At 35.3% G+C, this 19,809-nt stretch overlaps 1 protein-coding gene across 1 annotated transcript; it reads left to right on the top strand.

Moving 5' to 3' along the window:
• Positions 1-740: 740 nt before the first annotated feature.
• On the top strand, positions 741-19,530 carry LOC141406055 (uncharacterized). The gene is made up of 2 exons (XM_073991067.1): positions 741-1,504; positions 19,267-19,530. Exons 1-2 carry the CDS (start codon positions 884-886, stop codon positions 19,336-19,338), a joined length of 693 nt encoding a protein of 230 aa, XP_073847168.1. The 5' UTR covers positions 741-883; the 3' UTR covers positions 19,339-19,530.
• Positions 19,531-19,809: the final 279 nt, after the last annotated feature.

Here is a 19,809-nt window from a genome sequence, read left to right as displayed (position 1 = left end):
GTTTTATTTAAAAGCAATATCTCTCTTCTGTAACAGGTATATTGAAAGCAAAACCTGGCAAGGAAAGTAATAATTATCACCTTTACAACGATGTGAAATAGGTTGTCATAGGTGGTCAAACTACAGAGATATCGCAATAGTCGGTAATGCATCCCTTTTGTCATTTTTTGGGCAATCACACTATAGGTCGGAATTTTGATCGAATCCTCACGAAATTGTGGGGGTTGATGGGGTCTCACAGAGAAAGAAGCTTATTGATGGTTGGCGTACATCTCACTTTTCCATTTTTTTATTTGAGTTGTACTGACGATGCACTTAAATGCGTTTTAACAAAATTGACCTTTATTAATGAAGACATTCAGAGAAAAGGACCTAAGCTATCCCAATTTTAATATTTTAAATTTTGCCAGTCAAAAGCTTATGCTCAGGGATAGTGATGTACGGTATCAAGTAGTCGGCCCCGACCCGACTATAGCCTTGGCTCACTTGTTTGTTTTTAAGTTTGGGGAAATGTAATAGCCTCTAGCCCACATTATTAGTGTTAACCCTAGGTTTACTGTTCTGTCTATTGTCATAGGCTTGATGTTATGTCATTACTGTACAATGTAGGGTATTAACAAACAAATAACACATCTGCTTCGTAAGCAGTTAGTTGTAATTGTAATAATAACCAAATAAAATTGATAAAAATATTGACATGTTTTTTCCACAGAAGTTGTTTTCAAAATGCACTCGAAAGACCATAGTATAATCTCAACTTATTAAACAATTGTGAAATAGTCTTTTAACAAAACGTTAAGCAATCACACATTTTCACAGATAAAACAAACTTAAGACGCAAAATACGTAAAACTTCTTTTGGATTTAGTTTTTGATATAAAAAATGTCCCAATTTCAAGGATACAAATTGTTGGTAGAAATAATATCGTTTGTGGCGCTACTTAACGGAGTAATCGCTTTACCCGAGGATACAAGTACAACAATAAAACCGGGTCGTTATGTTCCAGAACTACATGGAGGCCTTCGCGGCAAATGGACACCAGACGATAGCGGCAAATACAAACACATTCATCGTCCCTATGATGGAGGATATGGTGATCGTGGTCTAAAATATGTACACGATGCTAGTGGCAATATTTTCGTCGTAAAGTCCGATGGCGGTCCTGGTATATTGCCATTGGGCGAAAAGGATCATTTACGTTTCATGGTCGATTTCAATTACGAAGGCAGTGGCTGGCAAATAATTAAATTTGATTGGTTGCGAGATGGCGATGAAAATTATCAATTTAAATTTGTCAATGAAAATCAATTGTTCAGTGGCAATAATGGCCACGGCAAAGCCTATAAACCTCCTGCTGATGCCGATGATGACACAACAAGTGAGAGTGAAAGTGAGACTGCAACAAAAGAAAATAGTGAAGAAAGTGATGCCCACATTGATGTAGAATATGACAAGGTGAAGGGCTATGATTATTCAGTAACGGATCGAAAGGATAAAGCCAATGTAAGTAGGTGATGTGTTGAATTTGTGACTGTGACCCTACAAAGAATGTTTGTTGCTATTGTTGAAAACATTATTTTCCATCTAGTTTGTTTTTAGAATATTGATAAAAGTGCAACCGGATAAATGTTCTCAGTGACATGAATTCAATATTATGTATCATGTTAATACTATACGGCACTATGTAGCGAGGGTACTACATATAAAATTGTTTTGGCACAAACGTTTGTAAGAAATCGAAATACTGTTATATAAGACCGTCCGTTTGTCCATCTAAACGTTGTAATCACTGATGGTCACGGATTTTGGTGATGGTCTGAGGGGTGGGAATGAAGAAAAAACTACATTGGAAAAAAGTCAACTTTTCATTCATATGCGAATATATCCGCTATGCAATGTAGTATCACCGTTGTTTGACCACCCAGCAAAAATACTCATTACAAAACCCCCTACTAACCCATTATTTTAACAATGGCATGTCGCGTGAAATGAGTAGTTATTTTGTGACTACTTATAGAAGTAGCTATATAAGTAGTCACGACTACTTCACGACTACTTATTTAACTACTTCTGTAAGTAGTCACGAAATAACTACTCAAATCGCGCGGCATGCCCTTGTTAAAATAATGGGTTAGTAGGGGGTTTTGTAATGTGTATTTTTGCTGGGCATCTTTATTAAGATGGTTAAGCAACGGCGATATCCCAATAGCCACAAATCTATCTCATTGTCAACCTTTTTCGATTTTAATTAAATTACGAATATCCCAACTTAGTTGTGTACATTTCAATAAAAGTAATCAATATTAAAGAAGACTTTCCAAGCTATAAGTTGGTCCCACTTGTATTACCAAAAAAAAAAAAAAAAAAAAAAAAAAAAATACTAGAGATGAAGAAAAAGATGCTAGATATCCCAATTTCCAATTCGTAGAATTTTATTTTAGAAATTTGGTATTAAGTGTTCGTTGGTGGTATACAACTTTCCCCCACAATTTTGTTGGTATGGGTCCACGCTTTCATATAGCCCCCATAGAACGGTACCTCACGATTTTCCTGGTGGAGGGTATAACAAGTTCGGCCCGGCCGAACTTAAAGCCGTTCTTACTTGTTATTATATTGAACATTTTAGTTTTATGGCAAATGTCTCTAAACATGTAACCTACTAATCAAGAAGACCAGCAGAGCTTTAAATCAGTATCAAGCAGGTTTTTGGCTGTGGTTAAATATGAGACTTATAGAACGTTAAATTATACAATTATTGCATTTTTAGGCTTTTGTTGCAAACGTCCACAATTCTTTGTGCAGAAGTTTTTGACCTACACTATGTCCTATGTCCATATTTTTGGTGAACTAGTGTTTGACCACTAGGAACCCTAATGACAAATAACATCCAATTTTAGCCGAAAATTTTGATAAATATTCATAATACCTGAAATCAGGCGATACCGTTATATGGAGCCTATTCCAAAACTTAAACCCATGTCCAAATTTTTTGCTGGGGAAGTTTTTTGACTACTGAGAACTTTAAATGGCAAATTATATCGAATTCCGTTAAAAATTTAACTTAAATCTCCAAAGTACTTGAAATCAAGCGGTACCGTTATATGGGGCTATTCCAAAATGTGGACCTATGTCTACAATTTTTGGTGGAGACATTTCTTGGCTGCTAGGAACCCTGAATGTCAAATAACAGCCTATTACGACAGAAAATGTAGATACAAATTTCAAAATACAACAAACCGGCTTATATGGACTGGTTTTTTTGTGAAAAGGGTTTTTTACCTCTGGAAACACAAAATCTGAAATTTCCTTTCAAAATTCCTTAAAATCGCGCCATATGGTGTGTTGTATGGGGACTATACCAAAACATTGACCTATATAAGTATTTGTTGGTGGAAATGTCTTCTAACAAAAATTCTAATTTACAACAAATTACAAATGGGACTAATACCATGAACTATCATTAAAGCGTCGACGAGCTATTTTGTTCGGAAAATGTAACTAAAATCGTGAGGTACCGTGATACGGTGGTAATACTCAAATGTCGCCAATGTTTTCGTAGAGAAATTTACGGACTTCTTGGAAACTTAAATGTCCAAATAATATTATTTTTGTATTAAAAGTAAACGTAAATGCTTGTTTTGTTTATTGTTGAAGATTCACTCTCATTTGATTGCTTAAGCTGGAGTATTCCCCCAATGGCTAAGCTTCATTTATTACCCTCTATTACAGAGAGTAATGTTTTTCAAAACGAACTGACAGTGATGTAAAATTTTACTGATCGAAGGGAATTATCAATTGCCTTTTCAGCTTTTTGAAATGATGCCTTTTTAGCGAAAAACCGAACTCTTTAAGTGTCTAGTATTCTCAAATAAATGAGAATCACACTCACTTTTTGTCTTTTCCAAAAGAACATCAGAACAAAAATATTTGCAAACAACTAAAAGTGAGTGTGATTCTCATTTATTTGAGAATACTAGACACTTAACGAGATATGGATTTCCTTAAAGTTTTAGTTACTTTGCAAACATATGCAAGAATCGCCACTAGTACAAAATTGAAGCCAAGGGTAGATTTCAAAACTGTTTTGGCAGTTATGACCTAGACTTTAACAGCCTGTTCATGTATGTCGACCGAAAGGTTTTTTTGCGCTTCGGAAGTGGAAAAAAATCATTTTCTGTTCATGTAAACGCCTCCGAAACGAAAATCTATGCGACCGACAAGCCATACGAAATAACAAGTAAACGTACACTTTTCTATTAAATTTGGGTTTATGTTTTTCGAAAGGACTGTCTCTTATAGAAAGAGAATGTCAAAATCACTCACTTGCTTTTGTAGCTGCCGAGTAGAACGGAAACTCGCGAATAACACCAAAAATCTTGAAACAAATTTATGCAACACATTCTTGAAACAAAATAAAAATTTTGTAGACACGTTTTAAAGGCTGTTTTATTCAATATTTTGAAGAAATTTATCAAATAAAGTAATTCAAAATATCGACACATTTTATTTTCTCAAAAAAACAAAACACACATATTCCAATGTTTGTATGTATATGTGGATTTTGTTTTTATTTCTCATTTGGCTCTCATTTATGGAACATAGTTGTATAAATGTACATTCAAATTAGTAGTATTTCGCATAGGATACGTAACGGCAGTCGCACGATAGTTTGCGAAATACATGAACGCATTTTTAGACGGAAGTGAGTGACTGCTTTCCTTTCTTACAGGTTTCCGTGCGACATACATGCACAGGCGGTAACTCTGTTTTTAGGTGTTGAATTTATATTTTTTTAATAGTTTTAAGTAATTTTATTTCCTTTTCTAATGTGTATGTTCAATAAAATGTATTTTGTGCTATTAGTGATTTCTTTCATCGTGGTAACTTGGAGCCGCACTGAAAACTCGTGAAAGAACAATAAAAGCATTTGGGGGTATACACTTTAATAAATATTTTTTCTTCTTTGGGACATCCTAATATTTCAACACACCGTGGACATTTTCCCCGCACTGAGAACCAAAAATTACAGGCAATTCTGCAGAAAAAGGTGATTTAATTCTATAAAGTACAGAAAGTGGATATATACCCTATATGGAGGCTGTGGCCAAAAATGGACCGATATCACATTTTTTATAAAATGATGTTCTAAACTCCGAGTTCACCATTAAAGCCAATTCCGTTTGAAAATACATTGAATGGAGATAGAAATCATGTAAGGAGTATAGCAAATCATGGACCAATATTGACAATTTCTCTCGGGTAGTTTTACTATGCTATAAGAACACCTAGTACCGGTTTATAGCGAATTCGGTTGAAAACGGGGACCTAGGACTCCAATATTTTTGTTAGAGTGTTTTTAGACCACGAGAACCCATTGATAAAAATTTCAGTTCGATATATTATCTAGAAATATTTTTGTCACACCATCCCATGTAAGTGCCACCACTGTGCATTGGTAGGATAATTTGTAGAGTTGCGTCGTTCATGAACGAACCGGCTCAAAGGAACGATTCCGTGAAAAGAACGAACGGATCCGTATCCAGCCCATTCTTTTATATCGTTCATTTAGATCCCCGATGGACGAGTCATTGCTGCTTACAAAATTAGCAGCATTGGTTTTGCAGTCAAACTCTAAACAAACGCTGCGTTAGCGCAAACAGCACAAATTTCCACACAAAACAAACAATGATTCAGAGAGCTACTCTCGCTCAGTAACTCACCTCGTTCAGTAGCACATCTCGGTCATATCTTTCTTTTGCATCATTCGTTCATCTGCTTCTTTCATGTCAAAACCACCACCACTACGTTCAGAAACAAAACCACCCCCATTAGCACACAATGTGTCATTCGTGAACGAACATTTTCAAAAAAACGATTCGGTGAAAAGAACGACAGAGTCATATGCAGCAGAGAACGAACGACTTCAAGAGAAAATAATAAAGTCAAATGTATTGTTGAACGAAAAAGAGCCAACGAACGAAGTAAACGACCCGGATCTTTTTGTTGAACGGAATGAAAAAGATCGATCCGCTCAATGAACGAGATTGCCCAACACTAATAATTTGGCGATGAGTCAAGAGAAAAAAATCGATGTCGGATTAGATTTTAAGATTGCCAGAGTTAGAGCCTTAAAGTTTCCATAGTAATTTGTATGAGGGCAACGATGAATTTTAACGAAAATGCTTTGATGGCCACATTTATTTGTCCAATCGGTGAAAATTTTTACCGGTTTATTGCTAGAAATTGAATCCTACAAAAATTTATGAAAATCTTTCAAAATACCGAAAATCGGGCGGTACTGTTCTATGAGGCGCAATATCAAAACGTAGATCTCTGCAAGAGCGTTCCAAACAACCAATGGAGACAAACAACTTTGTTTCGGTTAGATAATAAGACCTTAAAAATACTAATACTGTATTGATAAAATCCTGGGGAAAATTGTGTAGCCCAAAGAAGACTCAATACTAAATTTCAGCCATTTTGATGGTATAATGATGCTAAAACATTTAAAGTACCGAAAGTGAGGAAGTACCGTTCTATGTGGGCTACATTAAAATGTGGACTTGCACTAGCGAATTTCTAGTCCTCAAAGAAGACTCAATACTAAATTTCAGCCATTTTGATGGTATAATGATGCTAAAACATTTAAAGTACCGAAAGTGAGGAAGTACCGTTCTATGTGGGCTACATTAAAATGTGGACTTGCACTAGCGAATTTCTAGTCCTCAAAGAAGACAAAGAAACATGTTTAGCCATTTCGGTGTGATAATGAGGCTAAATCCTTGAAAATACAGAAAATTAGACGGTACCGTTCTATGGGGGGCTATGGGAAGGATGGACAGATGGTTATATCAACTTAGAATTTTATGCTGATCAAGATTTCGATGTGTTACAAACGGAATGACCATGTTAATTATACCTTCCCAGCAAAAAGTTTGCCTCCAAAGATGCAGTTAAATCATACAAGTGATTTAGAAGTCCATTAAATTATGCATTTTAACTCATGACTTTTTACAAGAGCGTGACTACTGAAAGATGCACTCCATTAGCACTGTATCGCATTTTAAATAACCCTTTAGGGTAGAATAAGATGCATTCCAATTTGCATCCAAAGCACGTGATGCAGTGCTTTGGATGTGAATTTAAAGGCACTCTATGGCGTTATTGTAGCTTCGTTTTCAGATAAAATGTCTTCAGACAAATCGATTGGCGAATCTTTTTGTAGAACATTTCATTTTTCTAACTCAATTCCTTTCATATACTTTTCGTCCTTTATTTCTTGAACAGTAGTAGAATTACCACAAGATGAGATTTTTCAACATCCAAATATTCTACAAAAATGTTGCTCAAAAGATTTTAAGGTACGGATTTCATTGGCAACTAATCAATATTTTCCCGTTTTCATTGTCCTTTTTTAAGTTTACTCGGTCTTGGTTAAGAAAAACACTATGTTTCGTTTTTCTGTATATTCGATATTGGTTATTTATTGGTATGTAGACTTACCAATTGGTTATTGTTTATGTAGACATCTGAGGCGCTTCTGAAATATTCACTACAAACACGACATTAAAACCGATTTCTGAACCGGTTTTAAGCAACCGATTAAGCTTATATGCATACCATTACAAAGCTTATAGAATTGTTAATCAAATGAAATTAATTCGCTGATTAAAACGTTGCTAGTTGCAGTGCTAGAACAAAAAACCCGTTTTGTTGAACCGATTTTAAGGAAAAATATCACCACGCGCAAATATGAAGATCAGAGGCTGGGGGCGAAAAATTCCTTTTGGGGATGAAAGTCCATGAAGATAATATTACGAATCCGGAAGGACATTTATGCCGTAGGTTAAACTTCTGAGTTATAGCGAAATGAATTCTTTCTTTACGAGCTTTTTATGCATGACAAAAAAGAAGTTATGGCCATATAATGTTGAAAATTTAAGAAATTCTGTATTTCTCTACGTTTACTTACTTTATGAAGTGACCTAACAAACCCATAGGCTGCAACCCAACCAAGTTAGTATAACAGAACCAATGTATTATTTTTCTCACTGTGATATTGATATAGTTTAAATGTTTTTTTTACTAAAGGTACATTTCGTGCCACCGTGGTACAATGGTATGCACACCCGCCTTGCACTCTGAAGGTCGTGGGTTCTATTCACCGTCCAGGCAACATCAAATTTACAGTAATGTTGGCGACATTTCCTGAGTATTTCAGTCTTGTGAAACTTCTCTACAAGGTGTTTCTTAAGACACGCCGCGGCGTGCGAAATATGGGCACTTTAGTGGAACTTTACTCATAACTTTTGATGCAAAGGACGTAGGTTACTCAAATTTTCAAAAAATGTTTCTTATATTTGTGGGTCGTACGTGGATAAATATGGATCACATAGCTTCGCGGTTTTCTTATAGCCCCCATGTATCGGTGGTGACCATTTTTAGATATTTGGTTAATTTTTCAACCGATATTGCTGCAAATTGGTATATTGGGGTTTCAGTGGACGGGGAACATGTGTACAAAATATTGTCAATATCTGTTCGCGTTTTGGTTTAGCCCCCATTGAAGAGCAGCCCCCCATATGACATATTTTCAAGGTTTCAGTCACTTTTTTTCTTATGTATATAAATGTACTTAAGCAATTTATGTCGATAGTGGATAGAAAACTTCTGTGTAAAATATTATGGACGTGGAGCACATTCCGGTACGCATAATTGGATTGGTACCATTGTTAAACTGAACATACTGTCATCGGAATTTTGTGTGTCCGTAAACTTTTGGCGATAGTTAATTTGTTCTGACCCATCACAACCCCATTTTACGATAATATTTAGTTTATTAACGTCTGATAAAGAAGAAAGAATGTGTTCTAGCCCTGAACATAGTCTCGCAACAGTATGGTCTAGAAGGGACTAGACTGATACTTCAGCTGAAACTTCTGTTACAGTAATGTCCATAGGATAGCATAACCGCTTTGCCTCCCTTACTAAATAATACGGTGGATACAAAGTGCAACCATGATTTTCAGCTTGATCTCTAACAGTGTTATATTGGTTTGATGATAAGTTGGCATCGATGAGTAGCGCCAGAGCCTCGTCTGGTGTTAATTTTGGTGAACATTTTGATAAAGATTTCCGAGTCTTTTTTATTGAGCTGCCCCTTTCTGGAGAAGCAAATGCTAGCTCCCTTACTAAAGCTGCAGAGTTTCGTTTTCCTGATTGGTATAGGCTTGTAGAAGTTGCTTTAGCTAACTCCTCGTAGCTAGTTGTCTGCACAATGTGTTTTACTTTTCTGGTTTGAACTTTTGGATGATTCTTTTATAGGTTTGCATGCATTTGTACTACTAAGAAATCCATCATTTACCGTATTCGAGAATTTAACGTTACATCCAAGCCATTTAGCATTTTTATTTCTAAAAAAGTCAAATTTCGACCACATTTCTTCCATTTTTTCTTTATAGTATCAATTACAACAGCAAGAGTAGTTTTCAAACTACTAAGAGCATCATTTGTTAGAACTTGCGAGCCCATTTTTTCACCAACAAAACCAACAATAGCTTCCAATGTCGGTTCTTCTCTCCACTTTTGAAAAATACTGTTATATGATATTTTCGGGGTCATACTGAAAATCATGGCATATTACTAAGAATCGCAAATAATCGCAGCTAATTTTTTAATTTTCCAGTAGAGGAAGTTCCTACCTTTCAAATGATATAAATTTTAGTTCGCTGGTCCACGCTGGGTATAAAGAAATCTTCCAAAGAATATATATATTTTTTTCTCAAGAACTTATTAAAAAGCAATTTTTGTGCGGACGAATAACACAAAAACTAAATCATATTTTGCAATTCTGTAAATACCAAAAAATCACAATTTCCTCCAAAATACAACAAGAACGAAAAGTCATAGCCTACTGGATTACAAGTTGTTACTATCGCTTTATTTACTTAAGTAAATCGATGCGCTATTTATAAATAAAAAAAAATAATGAATAAAAGGCTCAACTTGTACGTTCATTTCTGGTTGTTTCGCGGGGAAAATTGCAAAATTAAGTATGAGGTATTTATGGTGGGATACATACCTATGGATTTTCATATGAATATCATGATTTGTACGTACTTCAAAATTTGAGTAAAGTTCCACTAAAGTGCTCATATTTCGCACTGTGCGCCGTTCGGACTCGGCAGTAAACAGCAGGTTCCATAACACTTTTCTAGTTAATATGAATCGGGGTGCACTCAGTCCCCCTTGTCCCGTATGGGATGTTTGTGGAACAATTATTATTATTATTATTACATTTCTTACTATTTGTAGGTAAGTCAAGCTTAATCTCATATTTGTTGTTTTCAAATATAAAAACAAGTTTAAAGTGGGTTGTAGTTAAAATTGATTACTTTAGGGGATGGCAGAGAAGACTAGTTTCGTCCAACGCCACTTGGACTCATCAGTTCTCTTAGTTCTTTGTATTGAAACAAAGAACCCTTCCCTAATTTTATGACGACTCGAGCTCAAGAATAAGTGCGACTGATGAATTCGTTTAAATGCGAATTCAAACGAAACACCTAAAAACTCTCGTAGCCGCATAGGTAAACCACTTTAAACGTGTTGTTTTTAAATTTGAAAACAACAAATATGACATTAATTATTACATTTCGTTAAATATTACATTTCAGTAAATATTATTGGTTGCATAGTTTTGAAAATAACAGTATATTACCGCTACAAATCCACAATGACTCGCACAGAATTAAGCAATGAACGCAAACAAACAATCACACAAAGTCACAAACTTTTCAGCTTCTCTGAATCGTTTCGTTCTTAAAACCAAACAAAACCACAAACCTTTCAATGCAAAAAGATGAAAACCGTACGATTGATGAAATATACTTCGGCTATGCTTTGCCGAGTTGTTTCATTCACCACCGAAACAAAAAGAATTTTTGGCAAACATTTACTGCAGCATCAGGCAAAGGGTGCACGCACGCTCTTTGGGAGAGTACATTTATTCACGTACACAACATGTGGAGAGAACAAAACAATTTAGTCTCAGCTGAGCAGGCAATGTGATTGTGCGTCTCTTCTTTTGTTTTTTTGTATGCGTCCCCTTAGCGAAATGACTATTAGGCATCCCAGCAAACCAAATGTCGGATGTACGACACATCTGAACCATTTCGGAAGCAACGTCGTTCAGATTTCGTTCCGATTTCTAAACGATTTTTCGGAGCGGAAATAGTTCAGATTTTGTACCGATTTCGTTCCGATTTCGGAACGAATGTCGGAAAGAAATTTCCTTTCCGAATTTCCCAAGGATTTTCTTCAGATTTCGTTACGAAATCGGATCGAAATCGATACGATGTCGCTCCGACATTTCGTTCCGAAATTATGTCAACCACTTCATACAACTTTCGTTAAGATATCGTTACGATTTCGGATCAGACATCGGACGTATCGTCCGAATTTTGTTCCGATTTCGTTAAGATGTCGGTACGATTGGTTTGCTGGGATGTTATGTCTCCAATACTAATGCAAACAACGCAACGTGCATTGGTGTGGGTTGCCTGATGCTGATTTACTGCGCGAAATGTCAATGACGCAGTCAGACACACACATTTGATTGCTTAACAACCCTGTAAGCTACCCGCTTGCAATGAAAATTCCAATTGTTGCAATTTAAGTAGTCCAGAACTAGTTCTAAGCGGTACTAGTACACAATTGACCACTAAGTAATGCGAAGAGAACAAATTGAGGCCTTTTTATCGCCATTATTTACACTTAAAATTAATCCATCGACGATTTGTATAAATTACGACGATTTGTATAATAATATTCTTAATAACTTACATATAAATGCAGCATTCAATAACAGAAGCTAGTGCTGATGTACTGAACATATTCGTACCTATTATTCACATTGTTCTGGTATAAAAAAGGAATACGAAGGAAACATACAATTTGCCTTCTTCTTCTCTCTACCCGCTACCAATGAAAATTCCAATTGTCACAATAAATTCGTCGACGAGGCGTCAGTTAACTGACTGACAATTGAGACTATTTACTCTTATATAAAATTCACCACTTTTTTGAACAACAACAGAAGAGGGGAATGATAAACACACTGGTATATGACTGTAAACTTGGAACTAGTACAATACTATCTACAGGTAATGCATAAAAAGTCAATTGGTTACCTCCTATGACATCCCCATTTTAAAGTTTACAGTTGATTGCACTGTGAGGGGTCTAAAGTGGAACTAGTTACTGTAACCCTAAGAATCGACGAGTTCCCGATGCCGAACTAGTTCATCTTGCAAGCGGGTAACAGCAATCGGTACACAACAACAACAATTTGAGCAAACACTAAATAATACAGTGGTTGTTTTTCAACCACCAAACGAATCATTCATTGAATCATTCATGTGTTTTGAACCTTTTCGTTTTCTATCTGTTCTTATGGAATTGAGAACTTTTCGCTATTCGTTTTGTTCGCACTCACGAATGTAAACAAAACAAAACTAAACAGCGAGTTCGGTCAACGTCTGTTTTGTTTCGTTTTGTATTGTTCCTATAGAAAATACGAAACGAAACCATTGGAAATGTTTCATAAAGTATTTTTACGTACGCTGCAATTAAGTACCAAAACGATCTCTCAATAAGAAGTAGTACAGAATTCATTTAATGATGCATGAATTCCAAAAATTCACACTCATACTAAATTTCACATTTCTAGATATTACCAATCGGACAATATCAAGACATAGAGGGTTCGTGTGATATGATACCTTTCGTGCTATTAGAGTACGAGTTTCCCAAATTTCATTCGTATCCCTCTTACACAACACTGATCGAAACCCAAATATAAAGGAATCGACCAATTTTAGGCTATTTAAGGGGTTTCGTCACATGTACGAATTGATAGTCAGTTGATCAATCTAAATAGGCCCATATATATTCTGATTGTCCTTGGATCAAAAAATTATCACAGGTACTATCAATAATTTGAATTTTTGTTCGATAAGTGGCGTGGCTTTAATTTTAATTGGTACTGGTAGCTTGTTTACTGCAGAATTCCCTTTCTCAAGCTCAGGCTCAACAAATGTAATTTTACCCTACACCACTATGTGGGGGTTGGTTTTGGCCAAAAAGTTTGTAACGTCGAAATAATTATATATACCAAAATGAATGTCTCGACGAGCTGAGTCGATCTGGCTATGTGTGTCCTTCCGTCCGTCTGTCCATCTAAACCTTGTAATCACGCTACAGGTCGCAATTTGGATCGGATCGTCACCAAATTTTGTGTGTTGATGAGGGTCCCGGAGGGGAAGAAGCCTATTGATTTTGGTGATGGTCGGATAATATTCAGGGGTCGAAATGGGCAAAAAACTTATTTGGGGAAAAAGTCAACGTTTTATTTCAAAGTGAATATCTCCGTATCTATAAGGGGCATATCAAAGGCGAAACCTGCTATTGAAAGCAGAAAATATCACCTATACAACGATGTACAGTAGGTTGTCGATTTTAATTCTAATGACGAATAACACAGCTTTTGTTGGGGACTTTCCAAAAACAAAGCCTGGCTATGAAAGTAGAAAATACCTGTCTTTACAATGATGCAAAGCAGGTTAGCGTAGGTGGCCAAATAACGGAGATATCACAATAGTCGGTAATACATCCCATTTTCCACTTTTAAAGAAATCACGCTACAGGTCGTAATTTTGATCGGATCGTCACCAAATTTTGGGTGTTGATGGGGGTTCCGCTTCTATAGGGGGTATGCCAAAAGGGGGTATGCCAAAAAAAAAAACTGAAAGTAGAAAATATCGACTTTGCAACGATGTAAAGTAGGTTGTTGTAGGTGGTCAAACAACGAAGATATCGCATTAGCCGCTAATAGAACACAACTTTTCATTTTTGCGATTTTAATAATAATGACGAATATTACAGCGTTGGTTGGGGACCTTCCAAAACCAAAGTCTGGCTATGAAAGTAGAAAATCCTGTCTTTACAATGACGTAAAGTAGGTTAGCGTAGGTGGCCAAATAACGGAGATATCGCAATAGTCGTTAATACATCCCATTTTTCCATTTCTTTGTAATCACGCTACAGGTTCTATAAGGGGTATATCAAAAGCAAAACCTGGTGATGAAAGTAGAAAATATCACCTTTGCAACGGTGTAACGTAGGTTGTCGTAGGTGGTCAAACAATGAAGATATCGCAATAGCCGGTAATAGAACACAACTTTTAATTTTTGCGATTTTAATAATAATGACGAATATGACAGCATTGGTTGGGGACCTTCCAAAAGCAAAGTCTGACTATGAAAGTAGAAAATCCCATCTATACAATGATGTCAAGCATGTTGTCGTAAGTGGCCAAATAACGGAGATATCGCAATAGTCGGCAATACATCCTATTTTTTAATTTTTTGTAATCACTCTACACAGGTGTTAATAGGGGTTCCACAGAGGAATGGTCGATGATTTTGGTAATGGTCGATGTTATTCAGGGGTCGGAATGTGATGGTTGGCGTACATCCCACTTTTCCATTTTTTTATTTGAGTTATTCTGACGATGCAAAGGCGCTAAACTATCCCAATTTTAGTATTTTGAATTTTACCAGTCAAAAGCTTATGCACAGGGGATGTGGTGTAGGGTATCACATAGTCGGCCCCGACCCGACTATAGCCTTGGCTCACTTGTTTTTTACCTTGTTTTGTGTTATATGCAAGGTTTCGGAGTCGGAGTCTATTTTTAACACTACCTTTAAATCTCTATTTTGATTACTAATATTTTTGATTCTTTAGCATACATGCATGTATTGGACCGACAAACACCATCTTCGAACTTCATCCAAGATTCTCAGAAACAATATCAACAAATTATCAACAATTTTCAGAAATAATTATTTTAGTGGTCGTTTAATTTTCATATGATTATCGCTTTAGATTACCTGGGAAATATTTTTCATATTTAAAGAACTATAACTTAGTTATGGATGCACATACCGACAAAATTCTTTCAGATTTGTAGTATCTGATATATAAAAGTTAAGATCACATTTTTCGATTTTTGTCCACAGCGGTAACACTGCGCGGAGTGTATTTAGACAACACTTATAAAGAAGTTTTACATGGCCGCAATACTCAGGAAATGCCGCCAACATTGCTGAGGGGTACTTTGCCACCGTTGAAATGTTTGATGTTGCCTGCCCGGAAAATCCATCCCACGACCTTCAACGTGCAAGACGGGTGTGCATACCATTGCACCACGGTGGCACGAAATGTACCTTTAGTAAAAAAAAAACATTTAAGCTATATCAATATCACAGTGAGAAAAAATAATACAGTGGTTCTGTTATACTAATTTAGTTTAGTTGGAACCCATGGTTTTGTTAGGTTACATCATAAAGTAGGTAAATGTGGAGAAAAACAGAATTACTTAGATTTTCAACTTTTTTCACAACGGATTTCTATCACTTTTTTATTTAAATCAAATGGCAGAGTTATAGTGGTTGAAATTTGAAAAAAAATGCATTAAAGAACAATGCGTATTATTGCTATTAATTATAAGGATTGTAATAACAACCATACCCAATGTGGTTCCAATGTTAAGAAATTCAAAATATAAATAAAAAACAAAAGGTTAAAACACAAAAAATTGCATAACTCATCTGCATAACTTATCACTTTAGAGCCTACTTAATTTTTTTGTGAGGAAAAAATTTTTTGTTTGGAGGAAATTTTTTTTCTGTTTAATGCGTTTTTATATCCCCCACATAATATAGAGGGTATAATTAACATAGTCATTCCGTTGGTAACACATCGAAATCAGCATAAAATTCTAAGACGATATAACCATGTCCGTCGGTGTGTTGAATATAGAAACATTTAGGAGAGAGCTTTATAATTTGGTACAGAAGTTTCTATTACTCCAAGGATGTTTGGCATTATCACACCGAAATGGGACTACAAGTCTTCCTTACGGCTACAAAACTTTTCACCAGAAATTGTTCAGTACAGGTCCATATGTCAATCTAGCCCCCATAGAACGGTATCGCCCAAGCTTCGGTATTATCAGGACTTTAGTAGCATTATTATGGCTGAAATTTAGTGTTTGGGGTGGCAAAACCTTCATCAACAATTTGTCAGTACAGGTCAATGTTCTGATATAGCTTTTAACGTCCGTCTGTCCGTCCATCCATCCATCTGTTGAAATCAATATTCAGCTCGCAATATTTAAAATAGAGCTTTATAATTTGGTAGAGAAGTTTCTATAACTCCTAGGTATTGAAAATGCGCTATATGAAACCACGTTTTAATATAGCCTGCACCTCTCGATTTTCATTATTACACCGAAATGTCAGAAAATAGGGGTTTAATTATCTTTGAGGTTACAAAATTTTCTCCAAGTTATATGTCAGTACAGGTCCACTTTCAATATAGCCCCCCATAGAACGGTACCGTCTAATTTTCGGTATTTTCAAGAATTTAGCCTCATTATCACACCGAAATGGCTGAATATTTTCATTTAGTCTTCTTTGAGGACTAGAAATTCGCTTGAACAAATCCACGTTTTGATGTAGCCCCCATAGAACGGAACATCCCCATTTACGGTATTTTAAAGGTTTTATCATCATGATTCCATCGAAATGGCTGAAATATAGTATTTAGTCTTCTTTGGGCTACACAAATTTCCCCAAGAAATTTATCAGTGCAGTATTCGTATTTTTTAAGGTTGTTTGGAACACCCTTGAAGAGATATACGTTTTGATATAGCGCCCCATAGATCAGTACCACTTGATTTTCGGTATTTTGAAAGATTTTCACAAATTTTTGTAGGATTCGTTTTCTAACCAGAGCAATGAACTAGTAAAAATGTTCATCGATTGGACAATAAATGTGGCTATCAGAGCAACTTCGTTAAAATTCACCGTTGCACAGTGGATCGATCCACTTGTATGGAGAAAGTGGCCAAAAATATTTATAGTGTAAAAATCAAGCCAATGTGCCGGTTACAGCTTTGTGCTGCTGCGAAGAGTGTTTTAAGAAGCCACGAGCGTACCATTCTCCCCCCTTTCCCCTCTGGAGGGGGTATACGGTAAGAATTGTATTATGCTGTTAATACAAATTTACATGAACAAAGGTCCCGATTATCTTATAATGTAACAATAGGCTTGGGGAAACAAAACAATCTCCAAAACAACATAAAATCCAACCAATTTAGCGGATTAAAAAAATCAAATTTTTTTGTCTGAAAATTTGGTAAAATTTTTAATATATATCTTACAGCGTTCTTCCTGGAAGTCATGTACCGCCAACGTAAGACAAATTTGGAAGAAGATTTCTTCATCTTGCCACTGATGCCAATTATGTTAATGTACGTGGTCAAATAACAGAGTTATACGCTAATATATCCATAGAAACCCTATTCTAGGGTAGCTTTCATCAGTGACCCACCATTTATAGTCTGGCCCTAGATGGCAGCTGATTTTAATACTGAATAATCTTAAACCCATGACCTACTTTGGAAAATTATTCCCGAGGTGGGCACTGGTGGGCATCATGACTAAAATCTTAGGTCAAATTTAAGTATATGATCGAATTGACGTTACAAAATACACTAGGAAAATATGCAGATAACTAGAATTCCACAACACGCTAAAACACTATTTTTTAATGAAAATTAAGCTATTACCTCCACTTTCAAAATCCACTTTAATATTTTGCTATACGTGTAAGATTCGCGATATTTTGAATATATTTACTTGCACTTAAAATATAGGTTGTACTCACAACAAAAAATAGTAGTCACATGTTCGGACTTTTGAAGCTATTCTTAAGAAGATCGCGTTCGAATGAAACAAAAACTAATATATTTTTAAAAAGGTCCATCTCAAAGCTGTCAGAGTTGCCAGATGTTGTACCAAAATTTTGACACTAATTTTTTATTTTTGGCCAACGGGTGGATCCACTGTGCGTTGTTTCCATACAGATTTCTATGGAAACTTTGAGGCTCTAACTTTGGCAATCTTAAAATCTAATACGACATCGATTTTTTTCTTTTGACCAGCCTAATGTACATCGAATGACATCGCCCAATTTTCAGTATTTTTAATGTTTTAGCATTATAATCCTACCAATGCACTATAGGCAATTTGGTCTGTTTTTGAGGCAAAATTAATAGCGGTGAACGTATGGGCTTTTATAAAATTTTAATCCTTTATATGCAAAAGTAAGCTAAAACAAAGAATTACACAATAGAATTCGGATATAGCAAACATCCGTTATAAGAAACTACGTATATAACGAAAATAAATTTTGTGTTCCCAAAGAATTCTTCTTAATATTTGTACACACATTCAACTTCTTAAAATTACCACTATTATAACCAAAAATTTTTTCGCTATTATAACCAACAATTTTTTCGCTCCGAAATTATGTCAACCACTTCATACAACTTTCGTTAAGATATCGCTACGATTTCGGTTCCGACATCGGGTGTAGTGTTCTAATTTTATTCCGATTTCGTTAAGATCGGTTTGCTGGGTATCAAATTAGACTGGTTTTAACACAAAGGGAAAATAATCGGTGTCTGATTTTTATAAGCGACACCACCGTAAAATGTCTAATGCTGATAGATTTTATTATTGTCAAAGTTTGAGCACAATTGAAATATATTAACACGTACCACTGGGGCATCAAAGTTCCAATAGTAATTTTTATGGACCAACGGTGAATTTTCATCAAATTTATTTTCCAATCGATGAGAAAATTTTACTATTTCATTTCTGTTAATAAAAAAGTTATCATACAAAAAATTGTGAAATTCGGATGCATTTTAATATAGGGCCCAAAATTATCTAAAATTGGCCAAAAATATACTATTGGAGCAATATCAAACTGGTAAACACTTCACATCAATTGGATAAAATAAATGTGACGTGAAAATTCACCTTTGGCCCCATACAAATTTCTTTGGAAACGTTGAGGGCGCAGTGGCACGCGTTAACATCTATCAATCGTGCTTAAACTTTGGCAATCTTAAAATCTAAGAAAACTAACGATTTTAGAGGGGTGCCGACTAAAAAATCCGACATCGATTTCTTAAAACCCTAGTATTACATAGTCGGCCCCATCCCGACTATAGCCTTTGCTCACTTGTTCTTAATATATTTTGCAGCACTATCTAACATTGTTATTTTTATCAACATTTTCTAATTAATTAATTTTATTGATTATATTTTCTTGTTTGCCTTCTTTTATTACAGAATGAAAATCTTAAAAATGCCATCAAAGATGTCTTGGAGTATATCGAAGTCAATATTTTGCCAACACTGTAAAAGATCTGTGTCTTGATGTTAGTCGCCTTAAATCGTTAACAAAACAGGCTTACAAACTTTATTGTTATTAGAAAAGCTTACATTTAGTTAAGCATTATCGTAAATAAATGAAGTAATATTCAATGTAATTTTGGTTTTAAAACTCGTAATAAATATTTGTAAGTTATTGAATTGTGTCCACAATTAAAAAGACTTTAAAATATTTTATTTTATTTTCATATTATAAAATGTCAATTGATATAAATCGATGATGATGTTGTGAAAGATGTAAGCCATATGGAGATTTACATATGCAAATTTAAGAGCATTCGAATTAAAAGCGGTTTTCAGTTTAATTCCGCGAATTTCAGTAGCTGTGGGTCAAACATGTCCTGATTTTGAAGTGTATGTCGTTGATTTACGGGCGCCTAAATTGTTCTGTGTTTATCAATAATGTCATCTTATCTAGTAAAAATTTGGTGTAGTGCATCA

Source organism: Musca autumnalis, unplaced genomic scaffold (genome assembly GCF_047663935.1).
Source record: "Musca autumnalis isolate F117 unplaced genomic scaffold, ASM4766393v1 scaffold_5, whole genome shotgun sequence".
Taxonomy (NCBI): domain Eukaryota; kingdom Metazoa; phylum Arthropoda; class Insecta; order Diptera; family Muscidae; genus Musca; species Musca autumnalis.
The sequence above is the reverse complement of the archived record's forward strand: the minus strand, read 5'-3'. Positions and strand labels throughout refer to the sequence as shown.

Excerpts from the sequence above, each read along its gene's own strand:
- LOC141406055 (XM_073991067.1), top strand. The coding sequence starts at position 884 with ATGTCCCAATTTCAAGGATACAAATTGTTGGTAGAAATAATATCGTTT. Across the intron at positions 1,505-19,266 it reads ATCGAAAGGATAAAGCCAAT|AATGAAAATCTTAAAAATGC; the intron begins GTAAGTAGGTGA and ends CTTTTATTACAG.